General features: G+C 39.1%; 1 protein-coding gene across 7 annotated transcripts in view; it reads left to right on the top strand.

The window, feature by feature from the left end:
* The window catches only part of CCDC91 (coiled-coil domain containing 91), a 335,516-nt gene that overhangs the window by 94,208 nt on the left and 216,624 nt on the right, over window positions 1-24,684 (top strand). For all 7 annotated transcript variants that reach the window (XM_048824193.2, XM_048824157.2, XM_075121017.1 and 4 more), the window contains exons 4-6: window positions 6,733-6,902; window positions 7,874-8,080; window positions 9,313-9,417. In XM_048824193.2, the coding sequence (XP_048680150.2) occupies window positions 6,733-6,902; window positions 7,874-8,080; window positions 9,313-9,417 (482 nt within the window). The remainder of the gene's footprint in view (window positions 1-6,732; window positions 6,903-7,873; window positions 8,081-9,312; window positions 9,418-24,684) is intronic.

Genomic DNA, 24,684 nt, shown 5'->3' with positions numbered 1-24,684 from the left:
GTAACACCCATTGTTTCAGGTTCTCTATGTATATAAATCTCCTCACTGTATTTTCCACTGAATGCATCCGATGAAGTGAGCTGTACCTCACAAAAGCTTATGTTCAAATAAATTTGTTAGTCTCTAAGGTGCCAGAAGTACTCCTTTTCTTTTTGCGAATACAGACTAACACGGCTGCTACTCTGAAACCTGTATCATATACTTTATTGAACTCCAGATAGATTAGCTCTACTGCATTTCCATTGTCTAGAAAATCATTTCTATTCTCAGAGAAAGATCAAGTTGGTCTGTTGTGATCTACCTTTTGTTAAAAAAAAAAAACAAAAAACAAAAAACACGTTGTATTTTATCCCAATTACTGTTTGTCCTTAATTACGCTGTCTTTCAAAATTTATTCTAAGACCTTGCATACAACTGTGGTCAAACTAACCAGCCTGTAGTTTCCCAGATCCCTTTTCTTTCCCTTTCTTAAATAGAAGTACCATATCTGCAATTCTCCAGTCAGAGGGTACAACCTCTAAGTTGACAGATTCATTAAAAATCCTTGCTGTTGGGCTTTCAATTTCATGTGCCAGGTCTTTTAATATTTTTGGATGGAGATTATTGCCCCCTTGTTTGGTCCCCTTAAGCTGTTTGAGTTTGGCTTCCACCTCAGATGTGGTAATTTCTACTTTCATATCCTTGTTTCCATTAGTTGCCTTGCTACTGTCCCCAGCTCCTTCTTATCCTTATCAAAAACGGAGGTAAAATATTCTTTAGGTGTTTGACAGTACCTCCATCTGTTCTCAATGCTTAGTAGTCCCACTTCTTCTTTCCTTGTTTTCTTTTATTTATATGGCTAAAAAGGAACCTTTTTACCATTGTGTTTAATTTCCTTCACAAAGTCCAGCTCTGCTTGGCTGTTGTCAATTCTCACTTTTCCCCTATATTTTCTGACCTCCAAAAGATAGGATTGATCAGCAAGGAAATCTTTCTTCTATTCCTTGTAGATTTTCTGCTTATTTTTAGTAACCTGTTTGAGATGGTTGTTCATCCACTTTGGTCTGCATCCCTTACAAATATTTTCCCATTTCTTGGGATTCAGGTTCCAGATAGGTTCTGCAACTTTGATTTAAAGTAATTCCAAGCCTCCTCCACATTCAGATCCTTGAGTTCTTCAGTTAAGTCAACTTCCCCAACTAATTCCCTTAATTTTTTAAAGTTTGCTCTTTTGAAATCACGGACCCTGGTTGCAGACCTATTTTTGTTTCTGTCCATTTAGTTTAAACTGAATTAACTCGTGATTACTCAAATGAAGGTTGTCTTCTACAACCAGCTCTTCTATGAGGCCCTCACTATTTGCTAATACTAAATCTAAAATGGTATCCCCTCTGATTACTGTGATGACTACTTGGTGAAGAAATCTGTCAGCCATCACATCCAAGAATAACTGGGCCCTACCATTATTAGTAGCATTTGTCCTCCAATCTATATCTGGGAAATTCAAGTCTCCCATAATCTCACAATTCCTGGTAGGATTTATTTAATTAAAAATATTAGAGGTCTCGATCCAGATCAGATCCTGGGTGTCAGTAGCAGATCCTAAGCACTATTACATTAGAGCCTCTGTTGCCATTCTGTTTGGGTCAGAATCACTTTGGGGAAGATTCTGTTTTATCCATTCAATCACTTTTAATTTATTTCTTTACAGTCTACCGCATCACTAATATACAATACTACTCCACAATCTTTAACTTTTTGTGTCTTTCCCCAATGGCGCATACCCCTCAATACCTGTTTTCCAGTCATGACTGCTGTTCCACCATGTTTTCATTATTCCTATAATATTTGGTTTCAATTCCTTTACCCATAGTTCTAGTTCCTCCATTTTGTCATGCAGGCTCCTAGCATTGGGATACAGGCAAGTTGTTTCTGCTTGGTCTCACCCAGATTTCTTGACAGATTAATCGTCATTGTACTATCAGCATTGCCTGCCTGACTGTTACTGTCATTGGTACTGGCACTATCCTTCCTCTTGTTGTCCATTCTTCTACCCTCTGCTGTTCCTTTCTCCATTACTGTATCTTTTTATTTCATTTTCCTTCTGCTCAGTATTAGAATCAAGCATGGAGATTACATGAGCATCCCCCAACTGTCTCCCCCAAATTCCAATTGAAAGCTCTTTTAATCAGTTGTGCCAACCTTCATCCCAGGTATCTTACCATCTCTACTCAGGTGGAGTCTATCCCATGAGACCAGTTCTCTGTCCAGGATTGCCTCCCAGTCGTTGAACATCCCAAAGCCCTCCTCATAGCACCACTGCCTGACCCATCTGTTGATCATCGTAATCCTGTCTTGCCTTCCCTATCCTCCTCCAGGGACAGCTAGACTCCCACTGAAGATTTTCTGAGCTGCCATTTCTTTAAGCATCTTCCCCAGCCTGGTGTCGTTTTCCTTGATGCATCCCAGTGAGGATCTATCAATCTCATTTGTTCCCACATGGACAGTCAGTGGATTCTTTCATGCTCCCATTAGGATCCTCTTCAGCCTTGTGTCCACAATCTGTATCTTAGCATCTGGAAGACAACACATCCTTCTGTTCTCCAGATCACCTCTGGTGACAGGTCTGACTATTTTTCAAAGCAGGGACTCCCCATTCATGTAGAACTGCCTCTTCCTGGTGTTCCCTCTTCTGTTCTTTCTGGCTGCAAGCCATCTTGTCTTCTGTTCCCACTTGCAGTCTTCTGTGAGTCTTACTCTGTCCTCCTCACACACTGAAGTCTGGCTATTTCTATTGTCTCTCACAACACACTGCCTCCCCTACTAGACTTTGCAAACTGAAATCAGACTAACAAATACTCTCCAAGAACTTATATACTGCTCCTAAGTGGCAGGGGCTTACCTCCCTTCTCCTCCAACAGATCTCCATTCAACTTCACCTGTTTTCAGCTCAAAAGAAGGGCCGTGTTTGCAAGAGATTCAGTTGTGGGATTTTATCTGTTGAACGGTGAAAGTGACTAACACGAGCCCTTCTAAATAGTTAAATGGCCAATATTTTGTAATGCAAGACAGAAAATAAGTTTATTTCAGGTTGATACAATGTTTGGGTTGAGAGGATTTTTAAAGGGATTATCTTCTCTTGGGATCTCTGACTGGGTTGAACATTTACACTCAAACAAAATGGTGCCATTTTTTTGGCCATCTTATTTTGTAATGGTAATTTGCACTACCATCAAAGATCCAAGAATGCTGCTTCAATAGGCTTTGTTACTAATGCCTCTGTCAAAGATATTTAAATAAAAATCTACTGCATCACACACAATGTAGCTTCCCTTGGTAGTCTTTTAGAGGACTTCTTTATACCTTGGTGCTAAGCAAAATTCTATTCAGTAATTATGAAGTACAGTTCATAATACAAGCATTGTTCCATACACAAATATGGGTCATATTGTGACACCCTATGTGACCTGAGAATTATTTTATGACTAATTAATTGCAATGGATTTACTCCTGGAGTTGGGTACTACTCCGTGGAAGTAGGATTTTGGAATTTGGGCATCTATTAGAAGTTTTAGGTTGCGCACTTAAACACACTACAGTCAAGAAATGGTAAAGTTAAGATTGCACATGCAGTCTAGGTATTCAGATTGTGTACATAGTGCATGTGAATATCCTAATCCTAGAACTGTTTGGCTAGATGCCATTGCAGTGCACCTTAGGAAGTATTACAGAAGAGATCTTTTACTGTGACCCTTAAGACCTGCACAGCCCTTAAGTTGTATTATAATGGAACTTCCTCTTGTACTTCTTACAAGCAGCATTCCCTAACCTCTGTGTATTTTTCATGGCCCCCAGAGTCTGAACTAAGGGCTCCTGCTGATAGAGAGATTTTCCTGGTGTTGGATAAAATCCTGCCCCATTGAAATTCGTTTGTGTTTTGCCATTGACATAAATGGGGCCAGTATTTCACCTCTGAAGCCTAAATTTTCCTTTTCTTAGTTTCATCCATTAATTTCAGCTATTCCCCTTAAAATCATCCCAACGTGGTTCTTTGGTTGTCTTGGTGTTTATTTCCTTCAAGTAACTGTAGGTATTTATCCTACCCCAGTGAATCAGGGATATTATTTACAATATGTAAAAACTGCAAGAAACCCATGGGGTTTATTGTGGTGGGGGAATTGGTAAAAAAACAGCCTTGCAGAACTGGAGGTACTTTTCATCTAAGCTTTGTGCAAAGTCTACTATGGGTACAGTGGAAGTCATGTGCATGTCTATTAATGTATCCATCAACACATACTCTGAACAAATTAAATATCTTATAGTAAGCATCCTTTATATAGAGTTTCACTAAGCTGAAAACTGCAGCAAAGAGTTATAGGAAAAACTAACTCTATTTTGAATCACACATTAGTTGTTGCTATTTGTTTAGCTGGAAGAAAAGAGAATGGTCTCTGAATAGATTCCATTTTTCTCCAATAAATTTTAAAAGATTTTTCCACTGGCAGTGGTTGATAGAGTTCATTGAGTGCTGGTGATTTTTTTATTTATCTTTGTTCTTCTGTGTGCTAATTTTCTGTGTAGTTTATTCATTTGGGCCAATAACTGTAATAGTATTGTCTGTGCTAAGTCTTTCACTATCTTTCTGTGTCTATAAATACCTTTACAATTTTTAGGACTGTTTTTCCATGTCCCTCTTATTATTCCCTCCCCACTCTTCCCCCCGACTATTCTTTTATTCCTCTTTCTTCATTCTGGGATTTTGCTGAGTGGAAGCACTTGTTGGTCAGTGTGGTTGACTGAATAGAAACAGTTAAGATGGTAAACCTGTCTATATTTCTCCATCTGTTCTGTGTTATACATTAGACCCGTGAGTTGTGAAGGGTCATCCATTTGCTGGGCATGCTTCATTGATCAGTACTGACATGTTAAAGGAAAGAGTGAATTTGGCTGCAACAAGCTACTGAAATAAAATTATACTGGAGAATTAATTGTTGATCTTGGTTCAAAGGATTATTCTAATGTCAATAATCCAATGGCTGAAAACTGAAGCTAAACAAATTCAGAGTGAAAATAAGGTAAATATTTAGTAGTAAGGGTAATTAACAATTAGAACAATTTACCAGTGGTCATAGTGGATTCTCCATCACTGACCATTTTAAAATCAGGATTGGATCTTTTTTTCTCAAAGATAAACTCTAGGAATTATTTTGGGGAAGTTCTATGACTTGTTTTATACAGGAGGTCAGACTAGCTGATCACAATGGTCCCTTTTGGCCTCAGAATCTATTAATCTGTGAATCCTGACAAAAAGTTTATGGATCTAGGCAATGTCAAACTGGTAATACTAGATCCTGATTGTTTCTCTTAGTATTTACAAACCTATGGCACTGCTTCTGCAGCTCAAAACAAAGACTACTCATATGCAGTGTAGTGTCATTTCAGTTGTCAGTCTGACCCACGTGGTTTTGTTTAAAAATATGTGTTCCCCTAGCAACTCTTAAATTATATTTTATTTGCATTTGGGTGTGAAAGAGCTGTTTTAAAGAAGAAGCCAAGATTGCACCCTGGGGTGTCAGTCTCTAATTCTGTTAATAGAATCTCTAATTCTATGAGTTTGATAAAACTAGTTAGTCTCTAGTTCTTTTAAAAATGCATTTTAAATTAGCATTTAACTTGTTTTGTGTGGCCCTCTGTAGACTATATGCTAGTAACCTGGCCTTTTCTTCCTTCTCCTGGAAAATCATCTCTATGGCTGGTGTATCCTAGGGTACAGGCTTCCTAGGACCAATTTAAAAACTTTATTGATGCAATCTCACTGTTTTTTCCCCATGTGGTTTCTTAATTTATTATTTATTTATTTAGTGTATTTTTGTTTATTCCCTTAAAAACTACCAAGGTCATTGTAATGTAGAAATTATGATGACCCACATACAGGATCATAGCTCAAAATAGGAAACTCCTTCCTCTGGAATGTAATGACTATGGAGGAGAACCATACATGCAACAATAATTATTATACCTGTGTATTGTTGGATATAGGGTCATTTTATTTGTTTTATTTCCTTTGTTCACCGTGGTAGATTTAATGTATAAAACGTGTTTAACACATGTCAAATTGCTTGTCGCCATGTTGCTTGGTGAGATTTTATCTAAATGTCCTTATATAAAAGCTGTCTTTACTTTCTTTTTTTTTAGATTTAAATAACAAAAATTACCCATCCAAAATGCCCTAGGTGCCCTAACAATTGCATATCATTAGAAATGACTACCTAGTAGCAAAAAATTATATATAAATAATTAATTATCTGAGGGAGTCAATAATTCAAAGACGCAAAAGAGCCACTTTTCGTCCTCCCCCGCCATCTCTGCCACTAAAGAGCATATTCTCATCTGTCCCTGAAAACCTTGTCAAATAAATGGCTTTTGCAGCGTGCCCCAAAGGTCCTCAAGTTCAGGCAATTTCAGAGGAAGGAGCATATAACTATCTGGTGATATCTTTGAGAGCAAAGATAAATCATACATCCAAGTCAATAACATTATTCAAAGATATAAAACCATGGCATGCTTAACTTAGATAAAGTCAAGCCAAATTTACACTAGTATAATATCATTTTTATCTACTTGTTTGTATTGTATCATGTTCTTTTAATAACAAAAATGATTTCTGTTAGGTTCACTAGATGTAGAATTCAGAAACACATACATAATGTACTAATATTGGAAATTTTTTTCATGTCTTCTTTCTTGCATTAGTGTCTGAAGTCCATGTGTCTCAAACTATTTCTTCAGATGTTCTACTGGAGTATTCTCTGCCTTCTGCTTGCTTTGTCCCTTCTGATTCATTCATCTTATCAGGTGAAGATGAACTGACAGCTGTTCAAACATCCAGCAGTATTTTAAACCCAGCTGTTCTTAAAGAACAGGTAAGCACATAATCTTACTTTTATTACAGAAAGTTGATGTATTTTATCCCTTGGCATTGTATTTTTTCTTATCAAATTAGACATTTTTTTTTCTTAAGGGACAAAAGTTGACTCTTGAGTAGTTTCTACAGGTGTAATTTCAGAGCAAGGATATCAGTTACCAGTCTCTGAATATTCATTGTGAAGATGAGTACCTTTGAATTCTTTGAGATGGCAGAATATAATTAAGTTACAAAGCAATGTAGGTTTTAGCATGTATGTATAATATTTGATAAAAATGTAGTTTATCCACACTGAAATGCTTCTCAACCTCAAAACAGTAATTTCAGTATATAAGTACTCTTTCTTAAATAAAAGGGTTTTTTTTAAAGTAATTTGTGAGACATCACAATACTTTCATATGGTCCCCAACTGAGCTACATACATTCAAATGTGCTCAATGTTAAGCATATGCTTAAGTGCCTTGCTAAACTGGGACCATAATGCTGAAATACAGGAGGCATTGGCAGGAATGTTCTTTGGAAAAAGTATTGCTGTTAAAGTTACCAAAAATTTCAGAAATAGTCACGGCTTAAAAATGTCCTTTCTAGCAGCTTTAGAATTAGACAGTTACCTTAAGATTTACAAGCCCCCTCACTCACAGTTAATGGTATCTTACTCTTCAAGTATTCTCATTAACCTCAGTGAGGCTACTCGTCATGTAAAGTACAATCCAAAGTGAATTAGGGGTAACCATTTGGCTGTTGGTAAACTGTTATTTTAATGGTATTTCAGATGCAAATGTTTTGATGGTAGCGCTTGAGACGCAGGTCTGCTAACCATCATGTAATGTATGTTTTGGCAAACTGACATTTAAATCTTCTACTGAAAGTAAAGTTTTCATAGCTCTTATATGAAATATAATTTCAAAATATGGTCTGTCATATATTATTTATGATGAAATAATATACTTTGTCTCTCTTATGAATTAGGTTCAGTTATCAGCCAGTTCTTCCTTGGATATCTCAATTCCTTCTTTGAGTTTAACAGAAGGAAAACCTTCAGAAAAATTAACCATCTCTGTGGGTGACTCTGAGAAGCAGGGGATAAATGGATCAAAGAAGTATCTTCAACCAACAGTTGCAAGTCTAGAGATTAAACTCAAAGATGCTGAAGAAGAAAGATATAGAATTAAAAAGGTATGGCTGCTCTTAAATGCATGCAGAACTTAATGATAGCAGGAGCTGGCAGTGGCACCCATAGCTAAGGTGTTTAATATTTTCCGTTACGAGACCTTGTTTTCAGTTACTTATAATTTTGCCAAAGTTTAGCTGTTCAGACTTAAATTTGCCATGTGTGGGTCTGCCTCAGGCAGTTTTTTTTTTTTTTTTAATTTAAGCAACAAATGGTTCAACTTTATTCTAAGAATTTGGTTAGGGAAAAGTATTGTCTTTCCAGTGTGAAAACACACTTAGAACCATTTTGTTGAGACGTTCTAGCACCTCCCTGCTCTGGAACAGGGACTTGACATTTTGATATTGGGGTTGCCCTGGGGTCAGACAGGTGCCTTTTGCTGTCTCTGGAAATCCATGTTCAGTACAGCTTTGTAAGAGACTGACAGTCAAATTCTTCGAATTACAGGTACAATGAATACACTGTTGCCTAGGGCTGAGCAGTTCTTTCCTTGCAATTGCTTCTCCCAGCTATTGAGGGTTCTAGGGCACTGGATATTGGAACTGAGCGGGCACACTTCAGCTCCTGTGCTCTCAATGACTTCCTGCCTGATGCCCAGGCAGTATGGACAAGGAGGAGGAATTTAATTGGAATGTAGAGGTGTTAAGGAACAGAAGCAAGGACCATGACAGAATAGGGGTGATAAGAGCTGAGGAGGACAGGAATAGGCTGGAAGGGCAAAAGAAGCAAGTTGGCATAGACTGAGATGGAGACATGTTAGACAACAGGTGCAGAAATACTGGGCATAATGCCAGCTTACCTGACTCTTTAATTTGAGCCCTGGGATATTTTGGCATCAGTAAGCCACCAGGATATCGGTGTGTGCTTTGGATTACCTGGAAATCAGTGCGCAATTTTTTTACATGGAAGGCAGAAGTTAATACATTCAGTTACTGAACACAACACATGGTGGTGTTCATTTTTGGGAGATGCTTAGTGTGACCCAGAGGCCTCTGTGCCAACTGGCAGAGAGGTGTATAACGGTTACAGGGATCCCCTTGGTCTGTGATCTGCATGGGAGTTTGCCAGTGTCTGGTAGTTGGGGGTCTCGTGAGACCCCCGATGCTGTCTATTTTTGCATAATAGCAGATGTCATAAAACCATCAGAAGTATAGCTAGTTTGGAATGACTTCCTGAAGATTGTACTCTCACATTTAAAAATAAAAACAAAAATCTGTGTAACTTTTCCTATTGTTAGGAGTTAGAAGATTTGATGGAAAAGCATAGTATCCTACAAGCAGATTTCTTGAAAGAAAAGGAAGGTGAATTCATCTCACACCACGATCGCTACAAAAAGCTGCAGGTAATTCTTCTCTGCTTGTCCTTCTGGCAAAGATTATGTGTAATATATATGTTTAATATTCCATAAGTTCTGTATCTAGGTATCTGTGGGCTTGATCCACAGCCTGTTAAAGTCACTGAGAGAATTTTGGTTTATTTTTATGGCCTTTTTGGAGCAGGCTTGATGTTCTTCACTGGCAGGGGCATGGACTTAATGACCAGACTTCTTTGATCTTAAATTGGTACACTTATGCGTTATTATGCTTAAAAGGTGTTAAGCTCACTTAAATAGGAAGTAGAATAGTTTGAGCATTGCATCAGAAACACGTGGATCAAAAATAAGTGTAACTAGGTAATTGTCGGATAACAGGATAAAAACCACTTTCATCACATCAACTTCAAGTCATTGCATTAGATATGTGCCCAAATCCCTTGACACCAACAAGAAAGGTTATTTAATTTCTTTTATTTAAAAAAAGTTTTCAGTATCATTTAGTTACCTTGGAAGGCACTTAAAAAAACAAAAACTCTCAAAGGTTGATCATGGGGCTCCAACATCGCTTGACTCTTGACATTCCTAAATGGTAATTGTGGTGTTTTCCATTACATTTAAGGCTGGCTGCAATAAAATATATCCTCCTTCAGGTAGGAGTGAATTCTTGGCTGCTCTACCTTCAAGCTGTATGGTGATATTTTTTTCTACATCTCTATGCAACTAGCCTCTTGAAGTCAGGAATCTTTGCCTAATGACAGAAGTGGATATACTGGATCAGTTTGCTAACTACATTTTTAAAATAAAGTTTGCTTAAAATCCTTCCTTATTTACAAAGTCAGAGTATATATTGATTATAAGGTTAATCATCACATTGTTCATAAAGCCAGACATTTGAATTACCACATTTGTTTTTTTAATACTTTGAGAAAGGCTTTCCTTTGGTGCATGAATAGAGTTTAAGAAAAGGGACTACTAATCAGGCTAACAAGAACCGGAGTGTCTGTATTGTACCTTTTCGCTATGTCAGATTCTACAGCTTTCAAGAATGCCAAATGAAAGGGTCATAGCCTTTAACTTACTTTGAAGAAAGACTCATGTACTTCCTCCTTCCCTCTTCTGTTGTCTTCAGGGTATAGTCTGAATCAAACCAGAGAAGAGAAGTAGTCATACTTCTAGGAGCTGACAGCTAAAATTACTTTTATGTAACTTGAATATTGGACTCTTTCTGTTAGTACAGCTATTAATGCCAATTCCTTTTGTCTTCCTCCTTTGGCTTCATAGCACTTAGGTCAACACCTGTGGCCACACACTGAGTAAACTTGGCCTCTGCAGAGTACAGATGTCCGGCTTGCCAACAAATCTTTTTCCAGCAGAAACAGCTGGTTATTAGGCTATTGACTTGTGTAGCTTAAGAACGGGCTGTATTAGAGACTGAAATATCCTTGGGAGTTCTCAGAGAAAGCCTATGACTGATCCTAACTTCCCAAACAATAGTTTTCATTGATTTACCTCCTGTTATAAGTTTGTTTATTCTAATGTTTGAAAATATTAGCCAGTACAAATACATCTCAGGATCCTTATACGAGGTCATTTATGTGAAAATGCATTGTTTCGGATGACCTTATATATTTGTTTTATGAACCTATTCATGCTATCTATAATGACCACCCACATATCACTGAGTAGATTCTTTTCATACCACTGAATACTACCATCCACAAACATATGTGCTGTTTATAAAAAAAAAAAAAAGAGTTTATCCAACACTTGTAACATAAAGAATCCTCAAGATGACTCGATTTACTTTCAGTGGAGAACTAGTGATGGACAAAGTTGTTGGGAAGTAGTAGTAATCCAAACTACAGGCCAAAACTTGAAACAATGTAAAATTAATTTTTTTTAGGCTAGGAAATGTTTGGATAAGTAGACGGTTCCTTTAATGCCAGCAGCTACCTGTGTTGAGGCCTGAGAGGATGTCAGCAGTAAGTAGACACATACATAGACATTGATAGGTACAGCATATAAATCCAAAACATAAATAAATGATAAATCTCCTGTTTTACAAGGCATGCAGGAAAAGCAAAGAAGTGCAATGGAGATTCCTCTGTCTTGACAGAATTACTCATTTAAACAACCTTAATGATGGTGCTTCTTTTGAACCAAAGGCAGTCACAAGTTTTAATCATTCCAGTTCCTTTTTCTGGTGGCAGTTGTTTGCCCTCCAGGTTTCTGAGATGATACCCATACTTTTACAGTCTTCTGTTTTCGGTTTTCCACAAAAACGAAATAGTTGTACATATGGTTCCGTCCACTGATAACAAGTACCCCACTAAATATCTGATTCAAGAAATTGTCCTTTGTGTTTTTCTTACAAACATCTCCCTCCAGCAAGGATGACTGTTATTTCTGTGCCTTAGTTGTCATGAAATTCTATTTGAATGCTATGTATACGCTTTTCAATTTTTTGTGAGTTTGTTCATTTAAATATATTGAAAGACTAAGGAAAGGGCATAAAGCAAGTAAAATTGAGTTCTGTAAATGGATTAGTGTTTTTGTGTTACTGAGCTAAAAGCTGCTTAGGGCTGCCAGGACCCACAAAAAAGAACCCTCCCGCAACTGCAAAGCTGACGTGTGGTCTTATGAACACATACAGATAGAAAAGCTAAGACACAGAGGTTACAGTATTGAGGCAGAAAGATCATTATTGTTATAGCTGAGACTAGAATTCAGAGATTGTATGCTTTAATACCAGCACTTGACCTAACAGATGACAATACCGTGCTCTCTCACTCATCTGTACTATCTATAAAAGAGGGAAATAAAAATTTCTCAGACTAGTGTTTCTCTAAAAATTCAAGTATAAAAACTCAAATGTGAATGTAGCATGTGGTATTCTCACATTCTTCATGTTGTTCTCAAATATTTCTGCAACAGCTATAAAAGGGCAGAGTAGAACATTCATAATTTGAATGGACAAATTGCTCTTATTTGATATTATATACTTTATCCAATATTTAATGCAAATTTATGGTTGAGATTTCACATACACAAGCTAGTAAATTGAGTTATGATTCCCACATTCTCACTTGAGTATTTTTAATATTTTAAAATACAGAACAACATATTGTAACTTTAACTTCTTTGCATATGAAATGTGGCCATGTTACAACTGCTGTGGGAACCATAACTTTGAATTTCCTGACTTTTCTGTATGCAACCTCTCAACCATAAAATTGCATTAATGCAGTTTTATCCATATAATTTCCTTGGTTACTTAAAGAGAAAGAAAGGAAGCAGGTGCCAGTATTTGTGTCTGATTTTCTGATCAGTCAATGTATATTCATCTCAAATTTCTTATGCTCTGTGTTCCTATGCCCCTGAATGCCCTGTGCTGGACCTAATGCTTTTTTGTGGATACATATGTTTGCCTCTGCAAATGAAGGTTGTCATTTTAAACTTGTGAAAATAAAACTGTGGCATATTTTTTATTGATATTCTGTAGAACTGAATATTATCTAAGTGTTGCAGATCTAAACTTAGTGATAAGGAGCTATTTCTAATAAAGATAGATATTACGATAATACTAAAGGCAATTGTCCCTTATTAATAGATGACATTCTCATATTAAAAGCAAAACAGACAGTTAACATTTAATTTGAGAAGGAGAAAACATTGCATTTCATGTGTTGCTGTAAAACTAGATTCCAAAACTATGAAGTGGAAACTAATTCTTTTGATACATTCTTTATCTGATATGATTTCTGATATTTGGTCTGTGTGCAGACGACCGCATTAGATGGTTCGCTAAAAGTGGATAGTTGTTTTCCTCCTCCTTTTCTTTGATTTACCACACAGATTTATTTGAAGTGATATAGTCTCACTGTTGGGAAATTCTAATTGCATCTATAAAAATCTTCCCCATTGCCAGCCATTTTACAAGTTAAGAAGGTTTTTTTTCCCCCACAGAACAATGTAATTGATGTGGGGTGATCTTTCCTTTGAAACACTGTTTCAAGATTTTTCTTTTGGCAGCCCTCTTTTGTTTTTAATTAAAAAACAACAACAACAAGACATATAGTTGTTTTGGAAATTTTTTTAAAATTCTTTTTAAAATCCTTGTTCTCATTGCTTTTCCTTTTTGTTTAGGGATTGTCTTTACAACTTGCTTCCAAAGTTGATTTCATTCTGCCTGTTTAAGTTAACAATATTCCAATTGTGGTAATAGTCATGAGGAAAAATGATTTCATTTTGATGACATTTAGACTGAAACATCTGTTTTTCTCTTTGTATTCATAACAGTAGTGTAAACTGGAGGGTAATCAGCAGGTCAGGTAGACTCCATAATATCAAAATGTTTTATAGATATGAGGATAAAAGAAACTGGTGCTTCAGAGGGGCACATTTTCAATGCAATACATGATGAATGTTTGAGTTACACTAGGTCCATTGTCTTTAATGGGACTTGTGTCCAAATTTCCTCTGTTCTTTATCAAACATTTAACGTAAATTGGGATCCAACACTTCATGTAGGAATACTGTTCTTGTTGCTGTTAGATGACAAAATTCATATGTATTATATTGCTGTTTTTGATATTATAGGGTATTCAAAGAGTACCTGTTAAACTCACAGTTCTGGACATAGAGTGTATAAAATTATGAGAAGAGAAACACAGAATTACTGTATTTGCATAAGTGCATTTGAAACAATATAACTGAAAATAATAAACTCTAAATTTTGTGTGCGCAGTTCATGCCCATATAACCTTTGAGGCAAGTTGATGTGGTTATGTTTCTATTATGATCAGTATCTGCTTGTTTCTTTATTTTTGGGAGGTTATTTTTGTATAAACATGATTGGGTTATGGGTTTTGTGACGTTCTAAATTTTATAATTTTTTGTTTTTTAAAAAAGAAATAAAGGAAACACTTTCTGGATTTGTTAAAAATGAGTCATATGATTCTGATTTGACTTGCAGGGAATGGCATGAAAAGTATTACAAACAGAATAATTTAAATATGCAATAATTTCATAATTTAAATATGCAATTTGGGAATGCTTATTGCACTGTACTTCAGGCGAAAATTCACTTGTACTCTTAAATAGATGGCGAAGTTCCCCTGCTCTTAAGTTTGTCCTGTTGTTGTTTGTTTTAATTGTCTTCCTGAACAAGAGGAAAAATAATAATCAGTTTTGTGCCTACGAATGTTACGTGTTTGCAGATTTGAGTCTTCCAGAGTGGTTTTTTTTTTTTTGGTGTACTCAAGTAATGTAGGTTTCAGAGTAACAGCCGTGTTAGTCTGTATTCGCAAAAAGAAAAGGAGTACTTGTGGCACCTTAGAGACTAACCAATTTATTTGAGTATGAGCTTTCGTGAGCTACAGCTCACTTCATCAGATGCATACCGTGGAAGCTGCAGTTTCCACGGTATGCATCTGATGAAGTGAGCTGTAGCTCACGAAAGCTCATGCTCAAATAAATTGGTTAGTCTCTAAGGTGCCACAAGTACTCCTTTTCTTTTCAAGTAATGTACATTCTTTTAACATTTAGCTCTAGAGAAGTGTCTTATCCAAAGAGAGACACCTGTAGTGTAGTGTTCAGTCTTTTCTTCTTTTATCTAAGGTTCTGGTCATCTTTAATTTCATATTTAATCTAGGGCATTAGAACCAGAAAAGTACATAAAGATTGCAATTAAGAGTGACTGATCATCATTTTAGCAAAATGTCATTCAGGGTATGGAATAAATATACTACTGTATGTAATGCCAAAATCCCATTAAACTTCAATATTTTGTTTATGAAACTAACCAGTGGGGAGCAACCTGTGCATTAGAGAAGTCTCTGTCATGCATATCTGGTTATGTGGTAAGGCTATTCCTTAGAATATCCTAGTTTACATATTTAGTGATGGTTTTGATAGGTTTTTCCCCCCCAGTAAACAGATGTTCACTGGTATGTTTTGAAACTTTCTTATGGTAAAAAATGCCAGCAGAGTAAAACAGGTATGGTGTTGTGGTTATACTCTAATATCTTTTATAGGCATTTTTATCAGATACATGTGAATTTTTATTTTCCTTGTGGATTCAAAATATAGGAGTACAGAAATGCACTGGTCTTTGGTTACTGCCTGGCTTGTACTGAATGAAGACCATTAAAAATGTCATGGTCACATGTCCAAGATATATATCTTATAGTAACTGTAGACACTTGAAACACCAGTGAGCTATAGTATATGAAACGTTAACAATGAAGCCAAGGAAAAACTAACATGAATTTTTTAGTATTCCCTTTTTTCCATATAACGTAAATCAAATCAATCATGCATTCCTCAACACATTCACATTTTAAATCAGTGAAACATAGCCTTGTGTTCCTCTGGGAAGATTTTATTGTGGGTGTGCAAGAGTATCCAAGCAAAAAGGTCAAATCTCTGTAATGTAACATTCTCAGCACGTTGAAGAAAATAAAGTTTTGTACAAATTCCAACATTAGGTCATCAATCTTATTTCTACCCTGCAAGGTCATATAGCATGACAATGGATCCTCATTCTGCTCCTTACAGCACTACCCAGAATGAACTCTTGCAGGAGATACTGTTATATTTCCTATCTGTTAGTAGCCAGAGGGAGACCTACTCTGATCTTCAATCAGATTAATTTATTTGAAGTTGGGAGATTTCTCTGACAAGGCCCAATATTGTACTTTTAATTCACACTGTCACAGCATTCATTCCCTACATACATGAAATATTCCTTTTTTGGTTACCTATCAAAGTCCACTGCTTAAGAGCACAGACACTCTTAGGCCGGAGTAGTGATGTCTCCTGTATTGAGATCTGCCAGTTGGCCACATAGCCACCAGTGCATAAATTCACTGAATTCTGCAGATTGGTCATGTAATCTTAGCCAGTACTATATCCTTTATTTTGGCAGGAGTCTTTCTCTATGCCTTAGTGCTATGGGGAAGAGAGAGGAGTTAGTTATGTATGATCTACCTTGTTTTAGATGTCCACATTTAAAGGATGATCCAGCTTTCTACGTTGGAAGCACCCTGTTATGAAAATCTCATTGTAATAAATCTGTGGACCTCAGCACAAAATACAGTAGGAAAATGTATCTGTGCTTACCTGAAAATTTCCTTTCTTCGTGTAGTAAAGTCCACAGATTAATTCCATCCTGGAGCCAAAAGAATCATCAAGAATGGAGAAGGAAATGAACATCTAAGGATTTGGGTTATGGTGATTACATGGAATAAATTTACCATGCTCTGCAGTAGGATAAATAATGCTTTTGTCTTCAAACTATATTTAACACAGTCTGTCATTTAGGAAAGCAGATCTGAATTGTCCTAGCTGCTGAAGTTATCTCAACCGAAGGGAACTTAAGGAGGTAGGGCAGCCAGCCGTTTGAATCCGGCCTTTGAGCTCCCACTGGGGAGCAGGTTTGGGGGCCGCTCCGCATGGTTCCTGGAAGCAGCGGCATGTCCCCCCTCTGGCTCCTACACGTAGGGGAAGCCAGGGGGCTCTTCTCCGCACACTGACCCCACCCCAGGAGCAGCCCCCGCAGCTCCCTTTGGCTGGGAACCATGGCCAATGGGAGCTGTAGGGGCAGCGTGCAGCAGAGTTGGCTGGCTGCGCCTCAGCATAGGAGCCGTAGTGGGGACATGCTGCTGCTTCTGGGAGCCGCTTGAGGTAAGTGCCGCCCCAAGCCTGCACCCCTGAGCCACCCCCCATGCCCCAGCCTAGATCCCCCTCCCACCCTCCAAACCCCTCAGTGCCAGCCCAGAGCACCATCCTGCACCCCAAACCTCTCATCCCCAACCACACCCCAGAGGCTGTACTCCTAGCCGGAGCCCTCACCCACCCTGTGCCCAACCCCCCTGCCCCAGCCCTGATCCCCCTCCCGCTCTCCAAACCTCTCGATCCCAGTCCGGAGCACCCTCCTACACTCCAAACCCCTCATCCCAAGCCCCACCCCAGAGCCTGCACCCCCAGCTGGAGCCTTCACCCCCCCTCTACACCCCACTCCCCTGCCTCAGCCCCAAGCTCCCTTCTGCATCCGGAAATCCTCATTTCTGGCCCCACCCCAGAGCCTGCACCTCCAGCTAGAGCCCTCACCTCCCCCCGTACCCCAGTTACATGAGCATTGATGGCCCCCCATACAATTTCGATACCCAGATCTGGCCCGCAGGCCAAAAAGTTTGTCTACCCCTGAGGTAGGGTATTCCCTTGTTCTAGTGACTGACAGGTCTAGCTCTTTTCCCGAGCTATAAGTAGATTGAAGTACCCATTGTTAATGTTTCTGTGGACCGTATTTCACAAAGAAAGCAAATCTTTTGGAATGGATAATTTTTCCTATTCTGTCAATCTAATCTTCTTGGTGGAAGAGTGGCTCTTAACTGATTCTCTAAATAGGTGCAGAAACAAATAACAGAAATAAAAGAATACTTGTAGTTTTATAACCCATTTAGCAAAAGCAGTCCAGGCCAGGGGAGCCTGGTCTATACTGTAGCTCCAACTGGTTTTAAACTCGACTCAGCTGAACTGTTTTCAAACTCGACTAGAATTTTTTGGGGAAATTTCTCATATTGTAGACTGGACTTAAGAGATCTGGTTAGAGAAACACCTGAGAAATACTGGTTCTCCTGATAACTAGAAATCGGAACCTGAACCACAACTCCTCTGCCTCATCTGTCAATGGGGACCTAGAGTTGAATGTCATTTTTGGGCCATAAACATGGGAAAGAAATGCTATGTCTTCCATCCTTTAAGGAGTGCAAGGATGAATCATAGAATCATAGAATATCAGGGTTGGAAGGGACCTCAGGAGGTCATCTAGTCCAACCCCCTGCTCAAAAGCAGGACCCATACCCAATTAAATCATCCCAGCCAGGGCTTTGTCAAGCCTGACCTTAAAAACTTCTAAGGAAGGAGATTCCACCACCTCCCTAGGCAACGCATTCCAGTGTTTCACCACCCTCCTAGAGAAAAAGTTTTTCCTAATATCCAACCTAAACCTCCCCCACTGCAACTTGAGACCATTACTCCTTGTCCTGTCCTCTTCTAGCACTGAGAATAATCTAGAACCATCCTCTCTGGAACCACCTCTCAGGTAGTTGAAAGCAGCTATCCAATCCCCCCTCATTCTTCTCTTCTGCAGACTAAACAATCCCAGTTCCCTCAGCCTCTCCTCATAAGTCATGTGTTCCAGACCCCTAATCATTTTTGTTGCCCTTCGCTGGACTCTTTCCAATTTATCCACATCCTTCTTGTAGTGTGGGGCCCAAAACTGGACACAGTACTCCAGATGAGGCCTCACCAATGTCGAATAGAGGGGGACGATCGCATCCCTCGATCTGCTCGCTATGCCCCTACTTATACATCCCAAAATGCCATTGGCCTTCTTGGCAACAAGGGCACACTGCTGACTCATATCCAGCTTCTCGTCCACTGTCACCCCTAGGTCCTTTTCCGCAGAGCTGCTGCCTAGCCATTCGGTCCCTAGTCTGTAGCTGTGCATTGGGTTCTTCCGTCCTAAGTGCAGGACCCTGCACTTATCCTTATTGAACCTCATCAGATTTCTTTTGGCCCAATCCTCCAATTTGTCTAGGTCCCTCTGTATCCTATCCCTGCCCTCCAGCGTATCTACCACTCCTCCCAGTTTAGTATCATCCGCAAATTTGCTGAGAGTGCAATCCACACCATCCTCCAGATCATTTATGAAGATATTGAACAAAACTGGCCCCAGGACCGACCCCTGGGGCACTCCACTTGACACCGGCTGCCAACTAGACATTGATCACTACCCGTTGAGCCCGACAATCTAGCCAACTTTCTACCCACCTTATAGTGCATTCATCCAGCCCATACTTCTTTAACTTGCTGACAAGAATATTGTGGGAGACCATGTCAAAAGCTTTGCTAAAGTCAAGAAACAGTACATCTACTGCTTTCCCTTCATCCACAGAACCAGTAATCTCATGATAGAAGGCGATTAGATTAGTCAGGCATGACCTTCCCTTGGTGAATCCATGCTGACTGTTCCTGATCACTTTCCTCTCATGTAAGTGCTTCAGGATTGATTCTTTGAGGACCTGCTCCATGATTTTTCCGGGGACTGAGGTGAGGCTGACTGGCCTGTAGTTCCCAGAATCCTCCTCCTTCCCTTTTTTAAAGATTGGCACTACATTACCCTTTTTCTAGTCATCCGGGACTTCCCCCGTTCGCCACGAGTTTTCAAAGATAATGGCCAATGGCTCTGCAATCACAGCCGCCAGTTCCTTTAGCACTCTCGGATGCAACTCGTCCGGCCCATGGACTTGTGCACGTCCAGCTTTTCTAAATAGTCCCTAACCACCTCTTTCTCCACAGAGGGCTGGCCATCTATTCCCCATGCTGTGATGCCCAGCGCAGCAGTCTGGGAGTTGACCTTGTTAGTGATGACAGAGGCAAAAAAAGCATTGAGTACATTAGCTTTTTCCACATCCTCTGTCACTAGGTTGCCTCCCTCATTCAGTAAGGGGCCCACACTTTCCTTGGCTTTCTTCTTGTTGCCAACATACCTGAAAAAACCCTTCTTGTTACTCTTGACATCTCTCGCTAGCTGCAGCTCCAGGTTTGGCCCTCCTGATTTCATTCCTACATGCCCGAGCAATATTTTTATACTCTTCCCTGGTCATATGTCCAACCTTCCACTTCTTGTAAGCTTCTTTTTTATGTTTAAGATCCGCTAGGATTTCACCGTTAAGCCAAGCTGGTCGCCTGCCATATTTAGTATTCTTTCGACACATCGGGATGGTTTGTCCTTGTAACCTCAACAGGGATTCCTTGAAATACAGCCAGCTCTCCTGGACTCCTTTCCCCTTCATGTTAGTCCCCCAGGGGATCATACCCATCCGTTCCCTGAGGGAGTCGAAGTCTGCTTTCCTGAAGTCCAGGGTCCGTATCCTGCTGCTTACCTTTCTTCCCTGTGTCAGGATCCTAAACTCAACCAACTCATGGTCACTGCCTCCCAGATTCCCATCCACTTTTGCTTCCCCTACTAATTCTTCCCGGTTTGTGAGCAGCAGGTCAAGAAAAGCTCCCCCCCTAGTTGGCTCCTCTAGCACTTGCACCAGGAAATTGTCCCCTACGCTTTCCAAAAACTTCCTGGATTGTCTATGCATCGCCGTATTGCTCTCCCAGCAGATATCAGGAAAATTAAAGTCACCCATGAGAACCAGGGCGTGCGCTCTAGTAGCTTCTGCGAGCTGCCGGAAGAAAGCCTCATCCACCTCATCTCCCTGGTCCGGTGGTCTATAGCAGACTCTCACCACTACATCACTCTTGTTACTCACACTTCTAAACTTAATCCAGAGACACTCAGGTTTTTCTGCAGTTTCGTACCGGAGCTCTGAGCAGTCATACTGCTCCCTTACATACAGTGCTACTCCCCCACATTTTCTGCCCTGCCTGTCCTTCCTGAACAGTTTATAACCATCCATGACAGTACTCCAGTCATGTGAGTTATCCCACCAAGTCTCTGTTATTCCAATCACGTCATAATTCCTTGACATCACCAGGACCTCCAGTTCTCCCTGCTTGTTTCCAAGGCTTTGTGCATTCGTATATAAGCACTTGAGATAACCTGTTGATCGCCCCTCATTCTCAGTAGGAGGCAGGAGCCCTCCCCTCACAGACATTCCTGCCTGTGCTTCCTCCCGGTATCCCGCTTTCCCACTTACCTCAGGGCTTTGGTCTCCTTCCCCCGGTGAACCTAGTTTAAAGCCCTCCTCACTAGGTTAGCCAGCCTGCTCGCAAAGATGCTCTTCCCTCTCTTCATAAGGTGGAGCCCGTCTCTGCCTAGCACTCCTCCTTCATGGAACACCATCCCATGGTCAAAGAATCCAAAGCCTTCTCTCCGACACTACCTGCGTAGCCATTCGTTGACTTCCACGATTCGACGGTCCCTACCCAGGCCTTTTCCTTCGACGGGGAGGATGGATGAGAACACCACTTGCGCCTCAAACTCCTTTATCCTTCTTCCCAGAGCTACGTAGTCCACAGTGATCTGCTCAAGGTTGTTCTTGGCAGTATCATTGGTGCCCACGTGGAGAAGCAGGAAGGGGTAGTGATCCAAGGGCTTGATGAGTCTCGGCAGTCTCTCCGTCACATCGCGAACCTTAGCCCCCGGCAAGCAGCAGACTTCTTGGTTTTCCCGGTCAGGGCGGCAGATAGATGACTCAGTCCCCTGGAGTAGAGAGTGCCCGACCACCACCACCCGCCTCCTTCTCTTGGGAGTGGTGTTCGTGGAACCCCCCCATCTCAGGACAGTGCATCTCATGAGTCTAGGTCTGTACTATAGAATTGAATTGTATGTATGTAAAATGGTTCAATAATAAGTAGTTCTGTGTTTATACACTAGGGGTGTAGAATTGGTTTAAGAACTGCTACAGGTTTGCCCCACGTTCAGTAGTAGACATGTTTTAAACAGGTCTAATATATTTAAGCTGGGCTATTCAATTGGGTCTTGGTGTCTAACTCCCATAAGCTCCTTTTGAAAATCCCAGCCTTTTTTGTTTCTATTCTCTTCTCACCAGAAGCTGGAGAGTTATAGTAGTGGTAGGTCCTGCACTGAGGTGAATTGTATTCAGTGTGGCATAACAGATACTGAGTTAAATCACTTTATCGTATCCCGGGTGAAGCGCTTGTCATGCAGAAGCGCAATACTACTATAACTCTACAGCTGCTGGATCCCATTGTAATGGGTATAACTGAAGGAAAAAGGTGTGTTCCAGAAGGTTGGGCTGGAGGTTGCAGTACTTTGTAATCCATTTATCACTTCCCTTGCATCCTAACTCTTAGTTTGAAAAATGCTACTTAAAAAAAAACAACAACCCTGGAATAAAATAAGGTGAAACATGTTACTACTTTCAGCACATGTTAGGAATTTGAAAAAAGGTGTTTAAGGAGGATTGGAAGCTGGTCCTGGAGGTAGGTGATGTTTGTGGCTAAAGTACTAGAAAATGTATGTTTTTTCTGCAAAACTAATATATGACTTACCTCCTGTTAAATACCATCTTCTAACAAAATATTTAGGTTGGTTTTAGGTGCAGACATAGAGGAGACAGAATACTAATAATGAAAAATAAGTGTTTAAAAAAAAGTTACCTACTGTACCTGCAACTAAATTTATATACTAGATTCCAGGAAGTTTCACAGGTCACAACACAGTGTGAAATTTGTACAGTGTGAAAATTGCAGAATCCCAAAAAACACTTTCATAGTAGATACTAACCTGGCTTTTTGCTGAATGGTTAAACATATTTAGGTAGGTGGCAACAATCCTCTGCCCACCTCTCTTTCAGAATTGTGCCAGAGACCTCACATGTATTTCTTCACCTTTAATTATTTTTCATATTACTCTATGTACAGTTCCTCCTGACACACACGTTTTGAAAGTCTTTATTATTCTTTTCACACTTGTTTACCTTTTGGCCTTTATATTTTTTCACTTTTGATTTCCTGTATCCTTTCTCTAAAATAATGTGATCATTGTTATAAAACTCATTTTTTGTTTTAATTTTTACTTTTTTTTTCTGTTTCAAGATGATTTCTTAAATACCATTACTTCCATGGCGTAGAAACACTTAGCATTTTTAAGTTAGAAACAGGTCAGCTCTATACAGATGTTAGCTGTAAACACAACTACCTTGAGAAAAAGTTGGTTGATTAAATGATCAAGATAGACAAGACACAGTTACAGCTAATTTGGCATCCCACCACAGTCCATGGATACCATGTGATTTCAAGAACCTGATGAAGGGCAAGAAGGGGGTATGCAGTGTGTGTGGAGGGCTGGGGAGATAAAAGGTGAAAGTCAGCCCACCTCCTGTTTACCCATCTCTAAGAGCTTTTCTTGAATTAGCTATTACATTGTATATGACTAAATTGTTTTACTGACTAGCATTTTTTGTATGTGAATCATTTTGATTCAGTTTATATATGACCAAAGTGGTCCTGTAATAACTTTTAGTCCATTTACCGTTATTGTTTTTAAAAAAATATATTTTGTAGCTGAGATTTATAGAATTTTTTTCCCTTGGTAAATGTTTGCAAACTCAAAAATGATTGATTTGAAGATTTAAGTCAAGGTTTGCTTTATTTAAACCAAGGGCTGTATGACATTTAAAATAATCATGTACTTAAATTATTAAGAACTATTTTTTAGTTTTCTTGGCTGAAGATAAGTTATGTCTGCATGCTGAGTTCATTTAGAGAAAACTGACACTGAACAAAACTGGAACATGTATGCTCAAATTTGAAGGATATTGAGATAAATGAACTGCCCTTTCAGACAGACTTCCCTTGTATTACAGTACTTTAAATAATATACCTACAATTAATAATACATGGAGTGTAGATTTAAATTACAAATTTAAGTATTCTTATGGATAATACATTACTTAAGGTGAGCAGCCTTCATTGCCAGAACTAAACACTATCATGAGACTGTACTTAAAAACCTCCGAACAGTGCTCAAAATAATGTTTTTAAAACATCTCTGTTCAGGATTTGATGATGGGAGAGTGCGAAATAAACTTTGAATGTCATTGTGCTATACATTTTGATTTAGCCTAAAGAATGAGTTCAGTGTGATTGGCTGTAGCTATTGTAACTGCCGTTTATTTCATATCTGTTTGGGCAGAGAAATCAAATTCACTCTTCTTTGCTTTGTGTGAAGGCTGGGCATAGTGCATGTTATAAGCTTTTAAATTCTTAAAGAAAGGAATGACAGTATCATTCAAAAGCACTTTTTCCTTGTAGATATAGGGTATGTCAAATTGATAACTAAAGAAAGGCTTAAAAAATAATAGTGGCTACGAAGAAAGAATGGACTTTTTTCCCTCAACCCCTTAAGTTTAGCCAGTCTTACCCTTAAAAATAATAGAGGCACAACTGAAAGAAAAGGAAGAGCCCTTCTAATTAATAGGATTAAAAATAAATGTTCTCTTCCTCATATCTTCATTAACTAATAAAACAATGTATGTGAATGTTACACCTCAAGGGTTACTCACTTTTGTGGGGTTACTATTGTAAAGCATTTTGGTAGGAGAAATATATAGTATTTTGTTGACTGCTCCTTCGTTTTGACAATTTCATAAATCTAGCTTACAATATGGAGGTATGTGAAATAGCTGTATGATGTCATGCACCGTGATAGTTGAGCATCACTTCAAATTATAAAGCATACTTTTATTTTTACATAAGAATTGCCATACTGGATCATATTAGTGTCCTATTTCTGACAGTGGCCAGTAT

This window comes from Caretta caretta, chromosome 1 (assembly GCF_965140235.1).
Source record: "Caretta caretta isolate rCarCar2 chromosome 1, rCarCar1.hap1, whole genome shotgun sequence".
NCBI classification, from domain to species: Eukaryota; Metazoa; Chordata; order Testudines; family Cheloniidae; genus Caretta; species Caretta caretta.
This window is presented reverse-complemented; position numbering and strand designations above follow the sequence as displayed.